Raw genomic sequence first — 26,069 nt, 5'->3', positions numbered from 1 at the left:
GAAGAGGAGCAAATACAATGGAAAGTTAGAGGCATCCACAGGACACTTACTACACCTAGAAAAGAGAGCCACTGTGGGCTACCGGTCCACTCATTTGATAGCTGAGAATTATGCAATAGACTGGAGATTACGGTGGGAGAAGGCTTGGGTATATGATTGATTGTCTTCATTTTAGTTCCTTGTTAATGGAGCAAGGTATTAGTGGGTCAAGGTAACAACAAGGATGACTTTGTGCTGTTATACAGAAACTTTTCTCATTCAGCACAAAAAACACAACTTTCTCCTCCTGAGGGTGTGGAACATAAAGTCTGTGAAAGGTGCCCCAGTGCTCAGTGGCTTCTCTCTGGGAACAGATTCTACAGCAAGCTTGATGATGTCAAAATTGAACCTCAGACATCCAATGCTTTCTAAATAAAAGAGCCCTGAAATTTTGTGAGAGTGCATCCTTTATATTTCCTGCTACCCACTTACCAATATTTGGTCAGTCTTATTTGGAGAGCTAGGAAACTTATGCAGCTGAGCCTCAGAACTGTATCAGAAGTATCCCAACCTGGCCTGGCAGACAGTTAGTTACACCTGTAACAGCTCCTTCCCACTTCTTGCTGAAGAGAATGGAGATTTGTTTATGGAAACAATATGCCCAGCTCCAAGGGATGAACTATGACTGAACTGGGCTCTCCTATCTGGCCTTATTCCTTTGGCCAGCTACCCATTGTCCCAGGCTTCTTCACAGCCATGTGACCATGTGACCATGCGACCCAGCTCTGCCCAAGGAGATATCAGGAGATGTTGGCTAGAGGGCTTGGAAAGATAATTCCTGCATAATAAAAGATCAGAACTTTATGAGGAGAAAGCCTTTGGTTCTCTCTTCCTGTTGGGGAGCTGGCATGCAAGGTGGAGCTGCAGCCGCCATTCTGGCAACCTGGGGCAATAAGTGTGAGTAATGCACAGAGGATTGGGAAAGGATGGAAAGGGTTTGAGTCCTTGGTGATATCTCAGAGCCACTGCCTTCAGGCTTCTTGCGAGGTAAGATCATTAAAAGTCTTTACTGCCTGAGTCACTGGTAGTCAGATATTCTGTTATTGCAAATGAAGGTATTTCCAACTGATAAACCTGGCCTCCTTGAACCTGGCCAGGGTAGATTCTGCTGACAGCTCCATCATGTAAGCTTTGCAACCAGTCCACTCCGACTGCAAAATAGGGATTAAAAGGCCATCTTTATCCATTGAGGTTGCCAAACTGTGGAAAGAACCAAGATGCCCTTCAACGGACGAATGGATAAGGAAGATGGGGTCCATATACACTATGGAGTATTATGCCTCCATCAGAAAGGATGAATACCCAACTTTTGTAGCAACATGGACAGGACTTCAAGAGAATATGCTGAGTGAAATAAGTCAAGCAGAGAGAGTCAACCATTATCATATGGTTTCACTTATTTGTGGAGCATAACAAATAACATGGAGGACAAGGGAGATGGAGAGGAAAAGGGAATTGAGGGAAATTGGAGGGGGAGGTGAACCATGAGAGACTATGGACTCTGAAAAACAATCTGAGGGTTTTGAAGGGGCGGGGGATGGGAGGTTGGGGGAACCAGGTGGTGGGTATTAGAGAGGGCATGGATTGCATGGAGCACTGGGTGTGATGCAAAAACAATGAATACTGTTATGCTGAAAAGAAATAAAAATTTTTTTTTAAAAAAGTCCATCTTTACCTCAAGTAGTTTCTGATTCAGAAGATCAAAATGTGGTCTATGGATCAGCAAACAGTATCCCCTCAGAATTTGTTCAAAACATGAATCTCAGGCTCCCACCCTAAACATACTAAGTTAGAAAGTTTGTGGATGGGGCCAGTAGTTTTCCGGGTGATTCTGGTATGATGGAAAGTTTGAGAACCATTGATATATATAATAGAGAGTCAAATGGAGTGGTTGCATGTCAGACACCTGGGGAACTTCAAGATTGTCAAACCACCTGCAGAGTTATGATTCAGCAGTTCTGCAATATAGCCTATGAATTTATGCGTCCCAAAAGGCCCCCAGGTGATTCTGAGTAAACCAGACTTGGAAACCAGTGGGATGCATATGAAAGCAGGTCACGTAAGCCAAGGGGCTGATACACAAGTAAGGGATGACCAGGGTGCCTCTGCTGGCAGGTGAACTGTATTACGGACTTTTTCACCTGACAAGTGAGGGAACTGACCACTTGATCTTAGAAGTCTTTTTCAGCTTTAAAATTCCTAGGATGCCAGCCTGAATTTTGCAAATCTGGCTGGAACAAGCAAATGATATTGGTAATTACAAAGGCTGTTGAGCAACACATGGATTTTACTAAAGTCAAAAAAGCAGCCTCACTACCCACCATAGCCAGACCCTGTAAATCCAAAACAGGTTTTCTCTTCTGCTTCTACCAGGTTTATGAGACAGCAGGTTTGCACTTCAAATGTTCATTTATAGAGTGCTAGACTACACCTGCTTCGTGCTAGGCTTGTGCTTTGGGGTTATTTTATTTGGAGAATACTGTTTTTAAATAATATCACCTTCAGGGAGCTTGCTTTCTAAAATGTGCTGCTTATTAAGGATCAAAACCACTGACTGAAGCAGCCTACTCACTGCCCATCCAAATATGTTTTACTCTCTGTCCTGCCTCATCTTTGCCTTCTACTGGAGATGCCAATCATTTCTTACCCACCCCCATATCTGTTTTTTAGGAAACTACCATCCCGCTTACCAGGGATTCTGTTCCTTCATTCAACTCCTGCCAAGTTAGTTAATTCCATGATGCTGTGGAAAATTAAAAAAACAAGCAAACAAACAACAACAACAAAACCCTCGTTGACTGAGTTTGGAAGGTAACAAGATACCAATTAATCAAATTTTGAAAATCAGTCAATAAAAGGAAAAGTTAAGCATTTATCCTTTTCTATCTTAGGTTATCTTAGGTATCTTAAAGTAGGTAATCAAATAGTTGATGAGGAAGAGTTTGTCTACATATAAGCTGGTAAATGGAAAGGGCATGATAAAATCAATATACCCCTTTTGCAAATCCTAATGAATTTATGGATCTAGGAAGTGATCACCAATGACTGTTACTATCACGAAAAGAAGAACAAGAAGACATGTATCTCCTAAGGAAAGTCATAACACTGCCTACAAGTCTTGCCAAAAAAAAAAAAAAAAAGAAGAAGAAAAGAAAAGAAAACTGAATCTGATTAAAGTCCCTGTAGATTATCTAAAATTTGCAGGAAAGGTAGAGGACAGAATCATGGCATGAAAGGGATACAGTTACCATAATCCAGACTGGGAAACTTTCCAGGACCAATGACCCAGCTTTTCCAATAAATTGCAGGGAGAAACATTGTATAGAGGGGATAACCTACATATTCATTGAGAATTAAGGGTCATATTAACCAATCATAATGTTGGCTTCTGATTCAACAAACCTTAAAAACTATAGGATAAATGGAGAAATGTAAACAATGCCTGGATATTTAATAATGTTAAGAAAATATTGCTGACTTAGGAGCAGTGATAGTTTTGTGGTTATGTCTTTTAAAGGGAATCCTTATTCTTTAAGCTACATATTGAAACTTTTACAGATGATTGAAATGACATAATCATGAGGGGTGGGGATGGACAGGGATATGGAGAACACAAGACTATCCATGAATTGACAACTGTTGAAGTTGGGTGATGGATAGCTAGAAATTCATTCTGTAATTCTTTATAATTCTATATATTTGAAGTTTTCCTTCCCAAATAGTCCAAGAATCTTTAAAAGTCATTTTCATTTCTGTTTCTATTTTATACCGGCCATATTATATTAGCACAGTAGTTCATCTTTATTACTTACAGAACTCCCAGTTTTTGCTCATTCTTCATGACTAGGGGCACACAAATTTTTGAGTTTTATGTGTTTCAAACTTGACAGCCCAACCAGACTGGGAGGTCCATAAATGCAAAGATCTTCCTTTTATATCTTTCACAGGGCTGATAACTTTTTGCAGCCTGTAGAGTGCTCACTAGGGAATACAGCTTGTTAAAACACCATTCTTAAAGAGGTCATTGCTCACATGGTCTCCCATTTGTGCATACCCTGAGCCTGATATCACTGAGGCAGAGAACAGAGAAGATTAAGAACAGAAAAGATTAAGACCGAATATGTCTCTATTATAGGATGGACACCCATAAAAAGCTTACTGTACAATTAATACCCAATTCCAAATACTGATAAAGGAGAGTTTTGATTCTAATGTTTAGAACCTTCTTACTAAGGTATACTAAGGTAAGGGGAAACCCTCAGCAGGGGGTGTTTACAAAACCCCTATCCAAATTCTCCCTGCTCTCATCTCTTGCTTTTTGGGCCCCTCGTACAGCTGTTGTGGAAACAGTGGCCTCATATATTAAGGTCCTTCTAATTTTAGAAAGTTCTCTATCTCTCCTCCAGTTGCTCTAAGACATTCCCAAGATTTCCTCAATTACCTTAAACTTCAGCTGTCATTTCTTAATTATACAGAACTTCAGGGAGCTTCCCCAGTTTGCAGATTTACTATCCATCTTCTGGTCCTGGGAGTGCCTATGCCTTTTACGTGATGTCATACTTCTTTTGTCTCTTGGGTTCAAGTGTCTCTGCTTGCTGAGCTTTGGGACTGGGAGAGGGGCTCTCTCTCATGGTGATGTCTTGCAGCAAAGGCAGTTTGCAGCAGAATGCAGTATCCACAAGAATTGCCCCTTGAAGCCACCTCCCTTGTAACGTGTACAGAATCACCCAGAACCCTGTCTCTTTGTGTACCCTCTGCCAGATTGTTACTGTATCTTAGAAGACGTCCAGGTAGTGCCATGGTGCTGGTTTATAGAAAAATGTATTCTGTTTATTTAGTCCAGATTTTAAGAGGAAATCTTACACCCAGCTGTCCACATGCTTCGGAATGTGCTCAGATTCAACAGACCATACAACTTAAATTGATTAAATAATACTTGCGATAATAAAAGCCAGCACTACACAGCAGGCACTATTCTAAGTGTTTCATATGCATTAATCAGTTAGTTAGTTCTATTATCACTCTTACCTTTTAGGTGGAGAAACTAAGGACAAAGGGGTTAAGTAATTTACCCAAGGTGACAAGGCTAATAAGTGGGAGCCAAGCTCTGACCCCAGGCAGTCTGACTCCGGGATGTGCTGCCTCTCTCGTGGGAAAGCATTTGAGATTTTTGAGATTCCTAAAGCTGGAGTATAAAATTACCCTGGTTTGCTTACACATGCTGGAAAAGTGGAAAGAACGATAGATAAAAATTTAGAAAACCTGGGGTCCAGTCTGGTTTCTTCTGTCATCTATGTGTGACACAGAAAAGTGATTTTGTCACTTTGGACATATTTATTCATCTCTAAAATGGAGAGTAATTCTGCCTGTTCTTACCCACAAGAACATAATTGTACGAATCTGTTCAACATATACTTTGTTCAAACATAACTTTGAAGAAAAGTGCTATATTGAAGAAAGTTCTAAGGATTTCCATTTTTAGACGAGTTTAGGACGACTTAGGTTCGACATCTGAGTGTAATAAATTCCTACCATTCAATTATTTGTTTTCAAGGTACCATTCTGTAAGTCTTATAAGAACTCACGTTTAGCAATGCTGACAGCAGGCTTCAAGACGGCTGACCCCCAGTAGACACCAAGAAAACCCATGGCTCTGGGAGCATCTTTCAACATGACCAATCCACAGTAAGTAACAGGCAGGATCTCTGCTCTGGGGATGATGAGTTAGTACCTCAGAATCATGGGCGCAACCAGGAGCTCCTTCCTCAGCCCTGGGAAGATGGAGGAGCTCCAGGCAATTTTGCCCTCGAGCCCAAAGTTAATATGACATGTTAAAAATCAGCTCTTTCAAAAAAAAAAAAAAAATCAGCTCTTTCTCTGAGTTTCCCGACTGATATCATCACTTTTTTTTTTTTTTTTTTTTGGTTTAAAAAAGCAGAGGAATTCTGTAGCCCAAAACTGTTGCTATAAATCTTCCTTAAGACAAGGATCTTCTGGGACGCCTGGGTGGCTCAGTGGGTTAAAGCCTCTGCCTTCGGCTCAGGTCATGATCCCAGGGTCCTGGGGTCGAGCCCTGCATTGGGCTCTTTGCTCAGCAGGGAGCCTGCTTCCTCCTTTCTCTCTGCCTGCCTCTCTGCCTACTTGTGATTTCTGTCTGTCAAATAAATAAATAAAATCTTAAAAAAAAAAAAAAAAAAGACAAGGATCTTCTGATTCACTATACACACTTCCTTTAGCAGGATGCCATAGAAACTGGGGAAAACTTCAAAAGCAAACCTCAGGAAGATTAGGACATGCTTAAGGTGAATTAACAAAATGGGAATTGCAAGGAAGTTTAGAAATCATGAGAGGGTTTCTAAAAGCAGGCTTTGAGGGCAGAACTCTGAAGGCAGAAGTGCTTTCATTTCCCAAAGCTGAGATGCCATGTGGACCACCACTTCTTACCAAACACTAGCAAAAAGACAAAACACTTATTTTGTGTTTTGCAACTCACTGGCAAAAATACCAAGATGGGAACAGCATTCTTTCTGTCACACTGCATGGCCCCAGCCTGCCTAGCTATGGGGCTGGCTGCTGTCGTCATGGAGCAGGAACCCATTATCTCTTGCCCACAGTAATGCTGTATAACAATGAGCTCTGGAACCTGTGTAGAATACAGCAGTCGGTTTTTATTCCTCCATGTGTGGGTAGCCCGCTAGATAGCTGCCGATCTGGAATCACTCTTCGACATGGGGCTTGGCTTGCTGTCAGCTGATCTGCATAAAACTGGGCTCTGCTCATCCTCCCTTAGGCTAGGCTGGTCACCTTCCAATGGCAATATTGGAGTTACAGGAGAAATTGAAGCTCCTTTTCATGTTTCTGCCTATGTCATGTCTGCTAACATCCCCTTGACCAAAACAAATCATAAAACTGAGCCCAGCATCAAGGGTGGAGAATCACAGTCTTCCTTCTGATGGGAGGAGCTCTGCAGGGTCCCATGGTTGAAAGGAGAGGCTGAAGAATGGATTAATGCACATTAATGCACATTGTCCATCATAGTGTTCTTCATATCTGAGACCAGAGTCTAGTCTCAACACCCAGACTATGAACTGTGGGACCTTTGCTCTCACCTAGGGAGGCCTTGTTTTCTCCTACGGAGATGACCACACAAGCAGAAATGGTGCTGAGCTGCTGTAACCACTGGCAAGGGGGAAACTACAAAAAGTCAGGAAGGCTGAAGTAGTCTGTCCCCTGCTGCTCAAAGCCACATCCTGTTAGTCTCAGAAATTCACTCCAACCCTCTGAACAGCCCATGGATCAGAAAGTTCTCTGTGTCCAGTAAGCCACCTGTAGCTTCCGTGAGTAGCCCAGAAGAAAAGAGAACAAACTCAACTCAGCATCAATTTTTTTTGGAAACACCTGGAGGAGCCAGGATTTCCTACCAAACACCCACATTTTTATTTCAATTGTTGAGAAACACAGAAGCCTCACATCCTATGACTGTTCTTCCTGAAGATCTTGAGGCATTTTGTAAATGTCACACAATGATGAGTACTACTCTCTGTGCTTGACAGGTAGCAAAAAACCAAGGTTTAAATAAGCCCTACCAAAGAGAATTGGGGCGGCTGGAAATTACTTGGTGAATCCAGGTGGTTTAGGCTGCCAACCCATGGCATTCAGATAAAAATCCCACTTTTTCCTCAGTTATCTGGATGATTCAAGCAAGAGAACAGCAGGCAGATTCAGCTCTAAACTTCCTCGATAACTGCCGCTGTGTATGACTGGTTAGAATTCAGTGATGGTTGGGAAGAAAAAGTCTGGAACTTAGAGATCCCCGCCCATGTGTAGGGACTAGTCACTGCAGAGTTCCTGCGCTAAGGTCCATGTCTCTTCTCCACATCAGACACTAGGGTGAAAATGAATGGCCCTTAGGAAGCCTCTGTTTCACCTCCTTGTGTTTCAGTTGGAAAAACTGAGGCTCCAGAAAAGCTCCAGGGACGTTAGCATCGGAGTCAGCACCAGAGCCCAAGAGCAGCACCAAGACTGACTGCCACCCCAGTTTTAAAACTGGCCTCTCGATGTTCCCCCAGATATTTCATCTCTACTCCTCTCCACTCGTGCCATTTTTCTTTCTGACCTTCATTGTTTAGCCAGAAGCATAAGACCGAGCCCCTCAGATTCTACAGGTTAAGAGAGGGTCAGGGATGTGTTGGGGGACCAAAGATGGCACCCCAGGAAGTTAAACCAAAGTGCTCTTACCCAGCATCTCTCCGCAGGGTCTCTGCTGGTGTTTGGACAGGACACTGCCACGCTGCCGGATATGTAATCCTCCAGTCCTCCTGATGTCAGTAGTGGCTCCCTGTGGTCACCATGCCAGGCAGACTGCCACACATCCGCTGGGAGCAGTGACGTGGGCCCTCAGTGACATGGGCACACAGTGATGAGGGCACGCAGTGACAGGGGCCCACAGTGATGGGAGCATGCCGTGATGTAGGCGACAGGCAGCTCCAGGGAAGTTTGATCAAGTGGCCTCCATTTTCTATTCTCAGCCTTAAAAGGGGAGATGTAATAGGACCATTTCGTGTAGGAAGAAAGCGGCAGCCAGGGACAGCTGTCCTCTGCTGTCCTCACTGTCCAAGGCCCACACGGTCTCTCCCGGTCCGTTCCCCAACCACCAGAAGGACATCCAGTCACATACAGAAGCCTCTTCCCTCTATTGTGGTACAGAGAGTAGGAACATTTCAGAGAACCTTTACAGAGAAACCCAGGAGACAGTTTAAAAAGAGTTTATTACTTTGGGTCGCCTTGGTGGTTCAGTCAATTAAGCATTTGACTCTTGGGTTTTGGCTCAGGTCACAATCTCAGGGGCCCTGAGAGAGCCCCAGATTGGGCTCCCCACTCAGCAGGGAATTGGCTTCCCCTCTGTCTCTCTTTGCCCCTCCCCTTGCTTGTGTTCTCTCTCTCTCCCTCTCTCTCAAATAAATAAATCTTAAAAGAAAAATATATATATTACTCCCATATAAAGTAAAGGAACCAAAAATGTCTGAAAAGTCTAACCCCTGATTTTGCTGGTGGGCAGAATTTCGATCTGGGTCTATAGCCCCCTTGATAAGGATCCTACCTCCATAGCTCCTATTTGCAGATGTGAGTAATTCCTCCTAGCCTTCCTCCACCATTCTCCAACTGGTGGAAGAGACAGGGGCTTCAATCTAGTCCCTTGGGTAGCCAGTGTGGAGGATTGGCGACCTTAAGCTTCCTCCACTCACCCCCAGCACATGGATTCTGATGCATTCTTCTTGCTTCCCGGAGAGTAGAAGAATTACTTTGCTCCTGAAGGTTGACTGCCCTATTGCTCTTCTCCCCAACTCAGGCCTGCCATAGAAGGAGGAATTTCTGAAGTTGAGATCATCTCCCAACAAGTAGACGAAGAAACCAAGAGCATTGCTCCCGTGCAGCTGGTGAACTTTGCCTATCGTGACCTGCCCCTGGCTGCGGTTGACCTCTCCACGGCAGGCTCACAGCTCCTGTCAAATCTGGACGAAGATTACCAAAGAGAAGGGTAGGTGCGGGGAGTTTTGAGTAGCTAAGAAGGCTCTTGCATAATCCCCCGAGTTTCCATGGGTACCTCAATGAGGCAGCACAGAGATTAGAGATCAGAAGTTCACATCAACCACCCAAGCTCGTTTTCTCCTCAGACATTGCTTCCTCAGAAAAATGCTTTGGGCACAGAAATATCTGTTCTGCTAGACAACCTCTTATGTGACATTTGCTTGAAACTCAGAGATTCATAACATTGTTTTAGGACTGAATTGCTCATTAATGGCCCATCCAACCTCCTTGCTGTACATTTGGGAATCAGGAGACCCACAGGGATTAGGGACTGGCCCAAGTTCACAGATCCCATACGGGGTGGACTTGGACCGCAATGCCCATAATTATTATTATTATTATTATTATTATTATGCCCAGGGAAGAGGCTGGGAAGAAAGCATTCTGCACACAGTAACATGCTGAGTGTGTAAGGGAATTTAGCAGCATTTAGCTGGGAACTATGCAGACATTAGCTGCTGTCTTTTCAGCAAGGACATGTAGGATATGCTAGTCCTTGATTCAGACGAGTGGCCGCTACCGACTCCTACTTAGCTTGTCAAGCAGGTTGGATGCCTTTGTTCCCCAGTGAATTTCTCATTAGCCTGGTCTGTCTTACAAACTTTCTGAAGGTGAATGGGTGTTAGAGCTGAATGAGGCAGGGAGACACACCAGTTCAATGCTCCCCTTTTATGTAGTGGAACCTGAAAGATGGGAACAGGTACTAGGGTCTCCCAGCAGGTCAGTTTTTTCTCAGCCCCATCCTGTTGCTCTTAGAGAATTATAACCATTGGCTAGGACCTTTGGAGCTACTTCTGGGCCACTCTTCTTGCTCAGGTACCTGTCCATAGTGTGGAACATGCAGGCTGCTTTGAATATAAAAATGAAGGGTTGCTGGGTTGTTTTAGAAGCAAATGAGAGGGCTTAGTTAAAGTTAAAATTTGCAGAGCTTGGATTTTCTGTGTTTGTTTCCCATAGGGGCTCTCCCATTTCCCCAGAGAAATTTCCTAATAATTGTGAAACCATACACCTTTTGCAAAAACTGCCCCCTTAGGGCTTTCTCTGAAAATATAATTTTCTCTAGGTATTGTGCGTAGTTGAGTCAGGAGGATATTGGGGGAGAGGGGCAGGCAAGCAGGTGGAGATAGTGAGGGGATGCCTGGCACCCTGAGCACTGTCGGCACCTGTCTGAGGGCAGGGCTGGCTCCTGGATCTCCAGATCCTTGAGGCCCCAAGTCAGGGCCAGTGTCAAGTCCTGCAGCCTGTGCTGTTGCACAGGCCCTGTGTCTGGTTTAACGCTTTGCTGCTGCGGCCTTGAAATTAATCGGTTTTGAAAAAGCCTTGCATTTTCACAACTTAGGTTGGGTACTTCCCTGAGCACCCTGTCTCTGTGTTACTGCATTCTGCTGGTCAGAAGTGGTAGTGCGGCCGGTAACAAATCCCCATCTTTCCCAAGGACCCGTTTTGCGCTCAGCCTGAGCCAGTGTTAGCAAGGCCCTTTTCAGGTCTGTGGTCAGAAGGTGTGGAGAGAAACGGGGGGCAGGAAGACCTCTAAGGGTTCTGGCTTGAGGTAGTGTGCCCATGGGCAGCCTCCGGGTTCGAAGTACTCGCTGGCCCGCTCCCTCCCTGCCCCAGGAAGGGCGAAGGGAGGCCTGCTTTGTCATTCCCGGTGCTCCTGAATTAGACCCCTGCAAGGTTTCTTTTGATTAGGGAGAGTACAAATGAAGTGCCCGCCGGGCGGAGAGGCTCTTGATTTGATTTGAGCCTCCAGGTGTGCCCAGAAAGCTGCTCCTGTTGGGTCAATAGGAAGCAGCCGGGGAAGGGATTTGCAGGTTGCTCGAGCTCTTGGATGAGGAATTGCCCTGGCTTTCAGAGGGCTTCCTGGAGGAAGGAAGAGCAGGCATGGGGCAGAAGCCAGGAGAAGAGGAAGTGAAACAAAAGCACACTGTGGAGGGGCCAGGCCTGTCTTCACAAGGCTTCTTGGCTCTTGCTGCATTTCCTGGGGTTTCCCAGAAAATCCAAGCTGGCCTTTTCTGAAACACTGCAAAACAACACTACCTACTGTTTGGGTCAACCTTCCAAAAGGTGTGACATAAGTCTTCAAAAATACCTCTTCTTGCTGTTAACAAACAAAATTTGGTTGAGTAAATTTGAAGATCTAACTGGCTTTTATTCAGTTATTTATGAATCAGGTGCCATGCCATCTAGCAGATAGAAAGGAGGTCTGAGGAGCTGAACGACACGAAAGACTTTGCCAGACAGGAGGCAGCGCAGGAGAGTTATTCCAGGAAAGAGTGGTTTGTTCGGGCAAGGCCTCCTTCCATGCGGGATGGCAGGGTCTGTAAGCAAGATGACCTCACTCGTGCTGACCAGGGAATTCCAGGGGGACTGCTTAAAGATTATATTCCTGGGAGAGGCTGAAGCTACAATTACATTAAGTGTTAAATCTCAGATTACTGATGTGGGGCTTAGCATGGGTGACTCCCATTCTGGGCTTGTTATGTCTTTTTTAAAACTGCCAGAGGAAGTGTGATATAGAGACATCAATGTTGTCTGTAGGAAGAGGAGACCTCAGGGATCCCAGCAAGAAAATGTTTAGGGACCCCACTGCCCTGCCATTGAGTTCTGAACTCAATGATGTCTCAATGCTTTTACAATACCCAGAATCCGAAAACGTTAGAGCTGGAAAAGACCTATAGGAAACATCTATGCTAAGTATTCTAATATTCTAGAGTCCAGAGAGTACAAGGAACTTGCCCACGGTCACACAGCAGCAGACTCTGAAACAGAGCCTGATCTCCTGGCTCCTGAGCCAGAGTAGTACCACTGAGCTTCTGTTTGTCACCTGACCCTTTACAACATCACAGCTGTGACTGTGGTTAACATGGCTTGCCCACGTGACACGACTGAGGCGGCAGATACCTTTTGCCCATGAAAGCCATGTGAAGAAGCAGTCGCTGTGATGTGGGTAAGCCCCCAGCCATGGGGAAGAGCCCGTCCCCACCAAGCTCCCTGCCTTTCCTAAGAGCCTGTAGTCCTTCTCATGTGCCTGCTTAGCGCAGCCCAGACCGCAGCTCTCCACTCTGCTCTCTGCGCTTCCACACCCAGGCTGCGGAGGGCTCGGGGAGGAAAACCAGCCATCTGTGCAGATTGGCACCTTTGTCAGCTCAGGCTGCCACAACAAAAGACTGGTGCCTTAAACATCAGAAATGTTATCTTCTCACAGTTCTAGGAGACAGAAGTCCATGATAAAGGTGCCAGCAGAGTTGTGGTTGGCAGGGACGCTTCAGCTTCTAGATGGCCGCCTTCTTGCTCTGTCCTCACATGGCCTTTCCACATTACATGTGGGTAGAGGGAGAATGCGAGCTCTGGACTCCACCTCTTCTTTTTTTTATTGTATTTTATTTCTTTATTACTAACATGTAATGTATTATTGGTTTCGCGGGTACAGGTCTGTGATTCATCAGTCTTACACAACACACAGCGCTCCCTACCACACATACCCACCCCAGTGTTTCCACCCTGCAGGCCCCTCCCTGGCCTCATGTAAACCTGATCACCTCCCAGAGGCCCACCTTCAAATACTATCACACAAGAGGTTAAGGCTTCAATATAACATGGGGGGAGGGGGGTACAGATATTCGACCCATAATAGCACATCCCCAAGACTCAACGTCTCTACTCTCAGCTTGCTTCTCGGTTCTGCCTGACCATGTCCCCCTGCGGTCCTGGCTGGCAGGCACTCCTGGTCCCAGGTGCTCATCTCAGATGGCTTCTATTTTCCTCAAGCCCCCGCTTGCCTTCAGCAGATGACCTCCTCTGTTCCTTCTTCAGAAAACAGAAATTGTTCCAGTGGGCCTGCACCCCATCCCTCGGGCCCCCCGCTCCTTCAAGGGCCCCCCTCATCTTGGACCTCTGACCCCCTTTCCCTCCCACCTTCCATCAGTTACATTCTCACCCTGATTCACCACGCACTCTGGTCTCACATTCTCCCTTGACTCCATGTCCCCTTTAGCTGCCACCCTCTCTCTCCTCTTCGTGGCCAAACTTCCTGAAACCCTCATCTACACTTGCCACGTCCCTTTTCCTCCCAGTCATTCCTCAGCCTGCGCAGTCCAGCTTGAGCCCCATCTGCGTAGTGGACTGTCCCGTGTTGCTGGGGCCCTTAGGGTATCCTCTGGCCAGGACTGGAAACGAGCAGCCACTTCCTCCCTCTTCAAACCCAGCCTCCCTGGGTCTGCTGCTCTACCACACTCTCCTGACTTCTTCCCGCCCCTCTGGCCCTTCTAAGCCTTTTAAAACTTATTCTTTCTCTGCTTGGTCCCTCAGGGTTGGGGCTCTTCATTTTCTGTCTTTGGTCATTTTCTCTCTACTTTCATCCAGTCCCATAACTTAATATTTTTCAGCTTGCACTTTGAAAGCCATGTCTCTAGTGCAGATTTCTCTCTCAGTCTACCGGCTCATATCCAACCACTTCCTGGACATCTTCACAGGGATTCCAAATACACCTCAGAATCCTAACAAGTATCCGTGGAATAGTCTATTCTTCTCCTGAGTCGTCTGCGTATTTGACAGGAGAGTTCTTGTCTCCATACACTTCATTGCTAAAAAGAGCCGTCTCAGTAACAGCACCCAAGTGCAGCCTGGGAAGCCACAACCTGCCACTCCAGAACTTCTGGCCACCTTAAACCCAAATCTGAACCTGAGCTGTCTTTTCCCAAAATGCATTTTCTGTAGCTCCCATCAGTGGATCTATATACCTAGCTGCCTGGCCTCCTGACCCGTTCCTGCCAGAATGAATCACATGTGTATTTTGGCTCATTTCGAATGACTCTGAGCTACCTTGCCACCTTGACAGGAGCGACCAAAACTCTGTAAAGCTAGTCAGTCAGCTGTGGTCACACTGGAGTTTGTGTCCTTCCTCCTCGCCTGCTCTGGCTCCTTCTCATCCATGTCCACAGCCCTTGAACCCACTGCCACCAGCAATGCCTATTGTGGCAATGTTTGTCAGTTCAGGAGCTTCAGAAACCCCAGAACCACAGGTACCCATGCAGTGTGGGCTCCACGCCAGGTGGGGAAGAACAGCCTCCCCCCACCAGTCCCAGCCCACCCTACACTATCTGTGAACCCAGAATTGGCTCTGCTTACAGCCACAGCTCTGGTCCTGTTTGCTGCTGACCTTCACCCCTCTAGCAGCAGCTGTCCAATCTAATCCACAGGGAGGCTGGCACACCTTGCCCCTGTGGTGATCATCCTTTCTCTCCGTGCCTCTTCCCCGCCACGCTGCCGGCTGGGTGCCACTTCCTTCAATAGTGACACAGCACAAACCCGCAAGTATGTCCACAGAAGAACGGTCAAGAGATGGGAAGGGGGGAACAGAGAAGGTGTCTGAGCCCCACCCAACCTGGTCACAATGCCGTACTACACCAGTAGTAACCTGAGAGACCAGGCCAGTTCCTTTGCTCTCACCTCTCATGTTCTGCCATCTCCACGTCCTGTAAATTCCTATTGTCTTAATACCTCTTCATTATACCACCCTTCTCACAAAGGATTGGTGACCATAGGCCAGCTACTTTGAACTGCGTACAACAGAAAGCCCATCTCAGACTCAGTCAGACTTTGATTAGCCCATGTAATATGGAGCACAGAGTCAGGCAGCATCTGGGTTGGTCCAGAGGCTAAACAGCATCAGTAAGGACCAGAGTCCTTCCATCTCTCTGTTCTGCTGCCAACAGTACTGGCTTCAACCTCACACTAAGGCTTCCTTCAGTTTGTGAGAGAGCTGCCTACATTCCTCATTCATGTCTGGTAAGAGAGAATGACTATGCGCTATGCTGTTTTAAGAGGAACAGAGAACTTTCCCAGAAACATTTACCTGCTCTCTCTTCATGTCTCATTGGCTAGAATTGGGTCACAAGGGATATGGGACCCATCACTTGAATGCTACCATTTGCCAAAACACATTGCTGTTACTGATGGGGCAGGAGTGGAATGAATATTGGAGAATCACCTACAACGTACTACAGTCTTCAAGAGCACCAAGTCTCCATTCATAGCCTTTGATCTAGAATTAAATCTTTTCTTCAGCTTTTCTTGTCATCATTTGGGAAAGGTCTAGGACCATTGTCTGCCTTCTTAAAACTGTTTCTTCTGTAACTTTGTCAACTTGATTCTCTGCAGTTTCACTTGTGTTTGTCATCCCGGTTGACAATGCTTTGTTTCCTTGTAACCAAATCCCTTCTGCCTAGTTCTTGTTCTTTGCCATTGGACATCCCCCCATTCAGGGTGGGGAAGTGAGGCACAGAGCTCTTCTCAGTGAACCAACTGTCCGCTTTTAGATGAGGGAAACTAGGTTTGCAGGAGGCTAACTCATGGCACAGAGTGGAAGTTCTACCTTCTCCTAACCAGCTACATGGCATTGGAGGCCTGGTTGGATTGCAGAGTCTGGGCTAGACAAGAGGCCACAAAAGGAAATTCAGAGAAGCCCAGGGTCTCCACCCCAGAGAGATGATGGTGATAGAATGTGTCGAGGAAGGCAGTATAAGACAAGAGTCATTCACCTCCCCTTTTACAGAGGAGACTCTGTGGCCACAGAAAGAAACAGTGCTCCCCATATTTTTGGTGGAAAGAGGATACAGAGAGGGTCATGAGATGTGGTGGGATAGTCTTTGTCAAAAATATAAAAATAAAGGAAGAAATGAAAGATATTCAGCCCCTGGTAATTATTTCTATTTTAGTGTTCTAAAAGGTTGAACCTGAGAGTTCAAGGCTAGACCCCCAGAAAACAGAAGCTTGGAGGAGGATGGGTAGACAGAAAGGATGTTATTAAAGATGATGCCAATGTCACATTTCTGTTAGAACTTCACAGTCAGAGGAAGAAGGCATAACAGGAGCACAGGAATGGCTTTTTAGATGTCAGGCTGGGAGAAAAAAAAAAAAAAAGAAGAAGATAGGTCCAATATAGCAACATCTTTAAATAAGGACTAAACTAATTTTAGATATACCAGCAAACAAAGGCTGGAGGCAAAGAAGGTGGAAGGGGAGGAACGTACTAAACCAAAGCCCCAAATACTGTCCTTTCTTCCTACACCGTCTAGCTCAAGGACTGTCTCCTCCAAGAAGACTTCTGTGCCCCCACCCCACCCATGGCAGGGCCTCACTTCTGTATACCCCTAGCCCTTTGTCTCCCTTTGTCTCAGCAGGCATGACACTGGGCTCTACTGGCCTGCTCACCAGTCTGCTTTGAGTACTGGACCATGTGCTCCCCTCAGGGCAAGGATCAGATCCTTTGAGCCTGAAACAGAGAGGGTGTTGATGGAAAGAAGGAATGATTTGGATGAATGAGTGAGTGAGTGGATGGATAGGACTGTGTTAAGGATGAACAGAAGGGGAAGCCAACTCTGTTTGGGGAAAATTGGGGCTGGTTCCCAGACTTTGGTGGGGTCAAGGATGAGCCACAGGGAGGGAACAGGTTTCTCATGCCCCAGAATGCAAGGCTGTGGTCCATGGCTGGCCCACCTCTGAGCATCCCTGCTAATTTCACATCCCTCCACAAAGTCATCCCAGAAAAAGTAAATCAGATTTACCTCAAAACATACCAACTTCAACACATGAAAAAATGTTCATCATCACTAGCCATCAGGGAGATTCAAATTAAAACCACATTGAGATACCACCTTACACCAGTTAGAATGGCCAAAATTAACAAGACAGGCAAAATTAACAAGACAGGCAACAACATGTGTTGGAGAGGATGTGGAAAAAGGGGAACCCTCCTACACTGTTGGTGGGAATGCAAGTTGATGCAGCCATTTTGGAGAACAGTGTGGAGATTCCCCAAGAAATGAAAAATAGAGCTTCCCTATGACCCTGCAATTGCACTACTTGGTATTTACCCCAAAGATACAGATATAGTGAAAAGAAGGGCCATCTGTACCCCAAAGTTTATAACAGCAATGGCCACAGTCGCCAAACTGTGGAAAGAACCAAGATGCCCTTCAATGGACAAATGGATAAGGAAGATGTGGTCCATATACACTATGAAGTATTATGCCTCCATCAGAAAGGATGAATACCCAACTTTTGTATCAACATGGGCGGGACTGGAAGAGATTATGCTGAGTGAAATAAGTCAAGCAGAGAGAGTCAATTATCATATGGTTTCACTTATTTGTGGAGCATAACAAATAGCATGGAGGACATGGGGAGATGGAGAGGAGAAGGGAGTTGAGGGAAATTGGAAGGGGAGGTGAACCATGAGAGACTATGGACTCTGAAAAACAATTTGAGCGTTTTAAAGGGGCAGGGGGGTAGGAGGTTGGGGTACCAGCTGGTGGGTATTAGAGAGGGCACGGATTGCATAGAGCACTGGGTGTGGTGCAAAAACAGTTACACTGTTAGGCTGAAAAATAATTAATTAAAAAAACTAAATATAAAGCAAAAACAACAACAACAACAACAACAACAACTTCACCTAGAAGAAGGAAAAGCCTGGTACACCAGGGTGGCTCAGTTGGTTTTGCCTTCGGCTCAGGTCATGATCACAGAGTCCTGGGATTGAATCCCGCATCTCCTTCTCCCTTTGTCCTTTCCCCCAAGTTGTACGCTCTCTCTCTCTCAAATAAATAAATAAAATATTTTTTTTAAAAAGAAGAGGGAGGGAAAGCCTTTTGGGGTTCAGGGTTAAAAGACAAGTGCATCCCAGCCATGCCCTTGCAAGTGCAGCCTAAAAGCTCTACATCTTCACTTGGCAGGCAACATCTTTTGCATTTTCCCCCCAAGGAGAAAAAGTTCAGAAGGAGCTTCATTAATCCATCTTCTTGATGTCAGCAAGATTTGTCTATAATAAAATGACCCTCTTTCCTCTGCCGTACCAACTCGGCCCCAAGCAGTCCCAGTGACTCTGTATTTTCAGAGGCTAAGATTTGCCGGGGGCTTCTTGATGCCCCAAACGGGCAATAAAGGTTTAATTAAGATTAAAGAAATTTCCTGGTAAACACAGGTTATCTTCTTCTCTGTAGTCCAAAAATCTCAAAGATTTTTCTTCGATTAAGAGGACGATAAATTCACGGTTTAATTCTTTCTCTGCAATATAAATCACCTGTCCACTCTAACGCGCAGGTACAGGGTGTACGGCCACAGACTAGCACTAGGTGGCGGCAGAGAACCTCTGACCGCCTTCCCCGGGTGCGTGAGTGTTGCCTGGAATGGCGGAGGAAAATGTAACCCCACGGACAAGTCCCCCGCTCTAAGTGGGCTGAATTTTTGGTGTTTAGGGGTCCTCGGTCACCTTTGGAGGCACCTGGAACCCACACTTTTCCCAGTAGAAAGACTGTGGCTGCCTCAGGATTTGCCAGAACACAACTCAGAACCAGAGAGATGGACAAAGAAGTGGAGAACAGTTGGTTAAGAAGCTGGCCTAAGTCATGTGTCCCTGCTGCAAAACGTGGCAAAGGAGATTTTCAGACTTGTGGCCAGTTCTGCAAACTGAGGACTCCTGAGGTGGGAGGGAGCCTTAGAGCCACTGTCCAGCAGCACCCCCTCCCTAACAAATCAGGTGTGGCCCGTCAGACCTGCATAGACAATGCCCTGGGTACCCCTCACCCCAAGTAGGAGCAGCCAGTCTGTGGTGTGTGTCTGCCTTTGTGTCCCCAGAGAGGGGTTTTGTGCCTCACCAAGGTGGGTGACAGCTCCTAGCTCCCAGACCCTAGCTGGTACCGCCACACTCTGCTGTCTTTCCCAGAGTAGGCATTTCCCAGGATGCAAGAAACCTGAAATTCTGGGACAAGCAAATGTCAGACTTCCTGACCCCCACTGCACACAGCCTTCCTCCTGCTCTCTTCCCCAAGGCAGTGAGGCTAACCTTTAGCTCTGAAGCTGCCAGTATGGAAACCAATTTCTTTAGTTCCCCAAATGGCTGGGGGAGTCATCTCTCACCTCCAACCTGGAGTTCCTGTTACATGATGTGGATTTATGTGCTCATCTTTCTGGGTCTGAGAGCACTGCAGTGGCTTGCCTCCTGGAATTGGATGCAGGAACAAAGAAGATGCCTGACAACGCTTTTCCTGTTGTTCTGGTTCTCCCTGGGAGAGAAAGAAGCCCCAGTGACCCTTTCAGATATTTAGCAAAAGGGTGTCCCTGTGGGCATTGGGTTGATGGTTCTCCCGAGTGGATATTAGCCTCTTTGGAGAAGTCTGTGCATGTGAGCTCATTTCCCTCTCCTGCTTTTTTTTTCCTCCCTTTATTTTGCTTTTCGGAGTGGCCTAAGGCCAGGGCCCAGTCAGAATTCCTTTACAAATCTTCAGTCTCCGTGAGGATGAAGACCCTGCCCACTGTCTTATGCTCACCACATAATGCAGTGCCTGCCACTTAGGGGGCACATAATAATTCTGCCTAGAATGGAATGAACATTGAGACTTCCCTTGTTTAGATAATTAATCCCTTTTCTAACGCCCACATACCTAAATCATCATCACAGTAGATGTGCATAGTAGGCATGAACTAAGCACTATGTTATGTGCTTTACATATGCTATTTTCAATATTTTAGCACAACAACCCTGCAAAGGTAAATAATACCCCTCTTTTGGAGATGAGGAAATTAAGACTCAAAGATTACACTCAGAGTTCAGTCTGTGGCAGGAGTGTGACTTGGAGACTCCAGTCACCACCCAAACCTAACTGATGGAAAAGTCTGGCTTTCCCCACCATCCATTAACAGAGAAAAAAAATGGAAGGAATTGTCTTCTAAAACAACTAGATGAGTTAACATTTGTAAAGTGCCCAGAAAAATCCTGTTTCATAGTAAATGCTGTATTGTATTGTTAAGTCAATAAAAAATAAAACCTAGGTCAACGCCAAAAGTTGGATTAAAGTTCACCTCATGGCTCTCTCTGACCGTGTTTTAATCACCAGGAACAAGTGCAGTAAAGTCAGGTGGGGCCCTGGGCTGTTGTGTTGACCCTTGACACCACAGGGGCGGCAGGATCCAAGCCACAGGTGTTAGGCATCACAGAACTGGAGCCCTCTGGGGCTAGAAGGGGTCTCAGACTGCCCAGTCCTGGAGTTTGAACCTGGAGCTCACATGTCCTTCGACAGTCCCTCAGTGAGACTCAAAAGGTCCATTACCCCTTAGAATGCGATGCCCAGTGTTGTGGTTTTCTGCATTTTTTTCAGGCACAGGGCCACAGTTTTCATCCCATTAGAGAGCTCCAGCAGGGTTTTGAGGCTCTGGTCTAGCAGTGCCTTCTGAGGTCCGCGTTAGCGGCAGGCAGGAAATCCTAGTCCTTGGGACTTCATTCCACTCTTGCTACCAAACAGGCTTCTGACTCCCTCCACCCCTCTCCCAGTTACTTTTCTAGGGCACTTGATGGATGAAAAATCACCAAGTAGGACTGGCAGGTCCATCTGGTCTGGCTGCCTGCAGGGAAATGAGTTTTTCTGTCGTCTGCTGCCTCCTCCCAGGACACCGTGACTCTCCACTGCCTGGGAGCACCTTTTCCCACCACTTGAAGGGCCCCCCATTACCCACACTCTTGCCCCACCCCCTTCCCCTATCATGCACATTCCCAGCCACGCCAGCATGGCAGGCAGGCAGTGGATTGTGGGGGCGGGAGAGGCCACAGGAGCAAACAGCCTCCTCTTCTGGCACTGCAGCTTCTGCCTTGCCTGTCATAAAGGGGCTGTGTGAGTTCCAGCGTTGGGAATGCGGCCTGATGGTGCAGTGACCTGGAACTGCCTGCTTCCGAGCCACTCCCGTGGCCTTACCTCACATGGAAGATAGGACGGAAATTTGCCAAAGTTCGTCCTAACTTTCTAGAAGTTATTCTTTCAAATATTTATCAAAACACCTCAGAATGTAAAGCAGAAGTAAAGGTACCCAGCATCCCCGCTCCCACCCCAGGATTTCTCGGAGGCCTCAGGAACTAGTAGAACCTCACAGTAGAACACCTGCCTACCTGCCAGGAGATGCCATCTGGCTGCCGATATTTACAGACTTTGGCAGCCCAAGCCTGCCTCCTGGAGCTGGCCCCTTGCTGTCGCTGCAGTAAGCCCTGAAATTGAGAGACGCCTGCCCTCTGGTGGCAATTCCAGGGATAACACCACCCTGAGGCCCAGCTCCAGGGCCCTGATTGGGCTGGATGCTGAAAGAAGTATCTTCTCTAATTAACAAGTCAATGCTGATTTCCCTTCTGGCCCATTAAGCTCCTTGACTCATTATTTAACCACTCGGGGATATTTTGAAACTGGACAGATTCTATTTTTTCTGTTAAAACACAGTCTCTTAGGAATGTCTGAGTCATTTGAATTTCACAGGAATTTTATTAGCAGTTTGGGATTTCCAAACAGCCCCTCAGCCAGAAAGTACAGCTTCAGCCCAACCTCTGTCCTAGAGCCTTGGGGTCCAGGGTCCTGCTCTTCAAGGAGCTAGAAGCCAAGAGCCTATTTGGATTCTGACTTCAGCCTCGTATCTCTGGCTAAGGAGGCCCTCGACACCTCCACAAAGGTACACACTCAGTCTCGGTGAGTGTCCCTGAGCTGGCGGGGGGGGGGGGGGGGGGTGTCACAGGCTGAGCTGGCACCCACTTGCATTCACTGGCTTGTAGCTCTTGCTCCCAGACTCCCTTTGTCATGCTCCATCGGTCCTCCGAAATACCTCACCTCTCCCAAAGCAGTTCCCCCCCATCGCCATCACACTGAAATGCGAACTCTTACTCAGTGGGCACGGAGCAGGCCCATGATTCTGCATTTCCAACCAGGGCCCAGATGATGCTGATGCTGCTGGTCCGTAGAGACCACTCGGCTTCAAGGACCTCCAACATTGGTTCTTAATCTCGGCCATGCACTGGAATCACCCAAGAAGATCAAAAAATACTGAGGCCTGGGTCCTACCCTAGAGGTTGTGGTAGAAATGGTCTGGTGTGTGACCTGGGTCCTGGAACTTTTGAAAGCTCTCTGGGTGGTCCTAGGATGCAGCCTGCTTGGAGAACCACTAACCACAGTGCAGACTGCAGATTTCCAGGCCCAGCTCCTCGTCAGTTGCTCTGTCCCTCCACCTGCTTCAGTTCAGTCCACCCCCGTGTGTGTTGCCGTGGGGTCTTGGGGTCCACATCTACCGTGATGCAAATAGAACTGCTTGACCTTGTGCAGAATGGGGCTGCCTGAAGGTTCCTCCGTGGTGGGCCTGGTTGAGTGCTGGTAGTTGAAATCAAAGTTGGGGCAGGCATGAGGGACAGTCGGGTTGGCGCAGATGGAAGAGCAGGACCAGCGCAGTGGTCACAGGCTCCATTCTGATGCTGCCTTGGGGTTCTCTGGGAACTGTGCCTGTTATGCCCTGGGCCATAGGAATGCCTGCAGCATCTGCCCTTGGTGGGCTTTGGCAAACTGCACTCAGCAATGAAGGGGAAAGCCCTGTCTTCTCCCAGTCCAGCTCCTGGCTACTGTTCCTCTCCTGTTTATTCTGTTGGAAGTTCTTCAGGCCTGAGCAGAGTTTTGCCATCAATAGTTGCTTTGTAGTGTACATCCTACCACACCCCAGATGGGCCAGGCTGCACTCCCTCCAGCTCTTTCTCAAATGTCAGTTTCTCAGAGCGGTCTTCCCTGACTGCCTTATTTAAAAGATCACCCTCGGTGCCCATCCCTGCCCCCAGTACCTCCCAACTGTAGTACCCACCACATAATCTGCAAATGTGTTGTGTTTACTGTTGGAGTCCCTCCTCCACTGAGATGTGAACTGCCCCAGGGTTGCTACCCGATCACAGTACCTCCCTAGCACCCGGCGGGTACCTGGCATTCCTTTGACTTCCCTGCCTGGTTTCCGAATCCTGCTGGGTGCCTGGTTCCCTGCCTGGCTGCTCCCCGAGGCCGAGGAGCGCTGTGGCATCAGGGCAAGGCTATTGCCCACTGTGGGCGGACTCCAGACACCTGCTGTTTACTGGGCCACGAGTCCCCAGTCTCAGCCACCCCGGTTTGCTCCTACAGCTTCCCAATAACCAGCCCCTGGCCTGTTAGGAAGTTTTTCTAACCCAAACAAGAAAATGAAAAATCAGCATTTCAGCATTTCAAGCACCAACGTAAAATGACTTTTCCCTCCCATGGAAGCAGGTCAGTTGAGACTGGAGTCTGCTCTTTGTAGAGAAACAAATGTTTTGTTTCATCCTCTTCTTTCTTTCTTTCTTTCTTTTTTTTTTTTTTTTTTAATTTATTTGAGAAAGAGTGAGAGCTAGAGAGAGAACGCAAACAGAAGGAGATGGAGAGAGAGAAGCAGGCTTCCCTCTGAGCAGGGAGCCCGATGCAGGGCTCAATCCCAGGACCCTAGGCTCCTGACCTGAGCCGGAAGCAGACACTTAACTGACTGAGCCCCCCACTGGCACCCACTCATCCTCACCTTTCTTTGGGACCTTGTTGTTGTGGTAGAGGGAGCAGACTCTGAGAGGCACATCCATTCACCTGGGGTGTACAAGGCACAGAAACCAACAAATGCCCTGGGTCCTTGCACTGACCACGCGGACAGTCTTCTGCCAGTTGCTCGGGGTGACACAGCCCAGCCAGATGGCCTTCGCAGCTACCCCTTTTAGTTATAACTATAGGACATGCTTGCCTCCCATTTCAGATGACAATAAAACGACATCAGTTTGGGGGGCCACCCATAATTGGACTGGGTTTCCGAGAGGATGTGGAAGTAGAGCAGTCTCTTTGGGAGCTGGCAAGCAAGGTGCTTGTGGAGATGAGGGAGCTGGGAGGAGCTGACAGCGGGGCAGGAGGGAAAGTGCTGAGGCAGCTGCAGGCTGGCATGAGAGATGTGTGAAAGGGGAAAGGATTAAAATAGGGCCCCTGGGCTGTTGGGGCAGGAATATCACACTGTGGGAAAGGAGAAGGCAGGGTAGGTGAGCGGTGCAGACAGGTGAGGAGCAATCAGCTGAGTAATTAAGGCCAAGGAGATCTTACAATTCAATTCATATCCAAAAGCAGCAGCTGCTGGTAGCAACAGTAGGTGGCAGCCTCTAGGCCTCTCTGAGCCTCTTGAGTTGTGAGGTGGAGGCTTCAGCAGCCTCATCCTCCTGTGGGGGCCTTTCCTTCCCTGGCTCTGGCTTCTCACCTGCAACTCCAGGTTCCCCTGCGTCCCTCTGACCAAACCATAGCCACCCTCACCAGACCCCCTCCACACCCATCTGCTCTGAACACAGGACACCCAGTTTCAGTTGAATTTCAGACAATCAATGAATAATTTTTTAGTAGAACTCTATCCTTTGTGGTGTTTGGGATGTACTTATACTAGAAAATTGTTCCTTGTTTATCTGAGATTTAACTGGATGTTCTGTGTTTTCTCTGGCAACCCTCCTGAGCTCTGTGTGATGTCAGTTTGGGGTCTTTGTACCACCTTCCAACAGCTGGGGGCTCCTCCCAGCTTTCCCCAGATGGTTCATGAGAAAGAAATTCCACCTCAAAGCACTCACAGTATTCCTTTGCAGAGAAGGGAGCATCTCAGAATGCCCTCTTCCAGTGACATCCTTGGGATCCCAGGGAAGGGGTGGGGGGGGAATGCGGGTGCTGACCCCCCCCCCCCAGCAGTTGCTCCCTCTGGTTGGAGAGGAGGGAGATAGCCAAGTGTTTGGGTCATCAAATAACATCAACATTCTCATCAACCCATTTCAGCAACATGGTACTTCATATGTCAGATACATTCCCTCATTTAACTTTCAATAACCCTAGGAGTTCAGGAGTTTTATGAATGGGAGACTGAGGCTCAGAATGCAGAGATACCTTCACACATAGTCCTGGATGTCCAAAGGTGGAGCCAAAAGTGAGGGTTTTCCCTGCCAAGTGCTGTCTCTGCTCCTTCAGGATGCCTAATTCTTCCTCACCAAGGCATTGAGGCTTGGCTTCAGCACTCCCACCCCCCTAGAGGCACCCCTCTTTCCCAGGATCTTGTGTTCTGGAAGGGAGTACATCAAATGCCCTGAGAGACCTACCCAGCTCTGAGGTTCCACCCCTTCTTCCCACCTTCAGTCCTACTCAGGAAAAATTTCCCCCTTGGTGGCTTCATCTCCACCTGTTGGGGTTTCCCAAAAGATTGTCCATGAAGCACTAGTCCCACCAGATGCTCGGTGACCAGACATTGCTATGATCCAGCGAGTTTGGAAAGCATGGCTACTGTGATCCCTTTTGAGCATGGTGATGCATAATAACATATTCAAGCCACTGAAATGTCCAACCTAGAAAAATGTCCATTTGAATTTGACCCAAATTTTCCAAAACATGTCCAACCATAGAAATTATCGAGTGACAACCATTCACATTCTGTGGAACTGGGATTCCATACAACCCACTTTGAGAAACAGATATTTAGTTCGAATCTTTGCATAGCTAAAAAGCTCTAGAAATTCATTCATCAGTTTATTGAGCATTTATTAGAGGTGAGCTGAGGGCTTCCTAACTTTAGAGCCTATGCTAGATTCCGAGACC

At 47.1% G+C, this 26,069-nt stretch overlaps 1 protein-coding gene across 2 annotated transcripts in view; it reads left to right on the top strand.

The window, feature by feature from the left end:
• Positions 1-2,748: 2,748 nt before the first annotated feature.
• Positions 2,749-26,069, top strand: part of TMEM266 (transmembrane protein 266) — a 71,527-nt gene continuing 48,206 nt past the window's right edge. For both annotated transcript variants that reach the window (XM_082735994.1, XM_082735993.1), the window contains exons 1-3: positions 2,749-2,850; positions 5,594-5,724; positions 9,389-9,577. In XM_082735994.1, the coding sequence (XP_082592120.1) occupies positions 5,687-5,724; positions 9,389-9,577 (227 nt within the window). In that variant the 5' untranslated portion in view covers positions 2,749-2,850; positions 5,594-5,686. The remainder of the gene's footprint in view (positions 2,851-5,593; positions 5,725-9,388; positions 9,578-26,069) is intronic.

This window comes from Mustela nivalis (genome assembly GCF_964662115.1).
Source record: "Mustela nivalis genome assembly, chromosome: 6".
In the NCBI taxonomy this organism is placed as follows: Eukaryota; Metazoa; Chordata; class Mammalia; order Carnivora; family Mustelidae; genus Mustela; species Mustela nivalis.
This window is presented reverse-complemented; position numbering and strand designations above follow the sequence as displayed.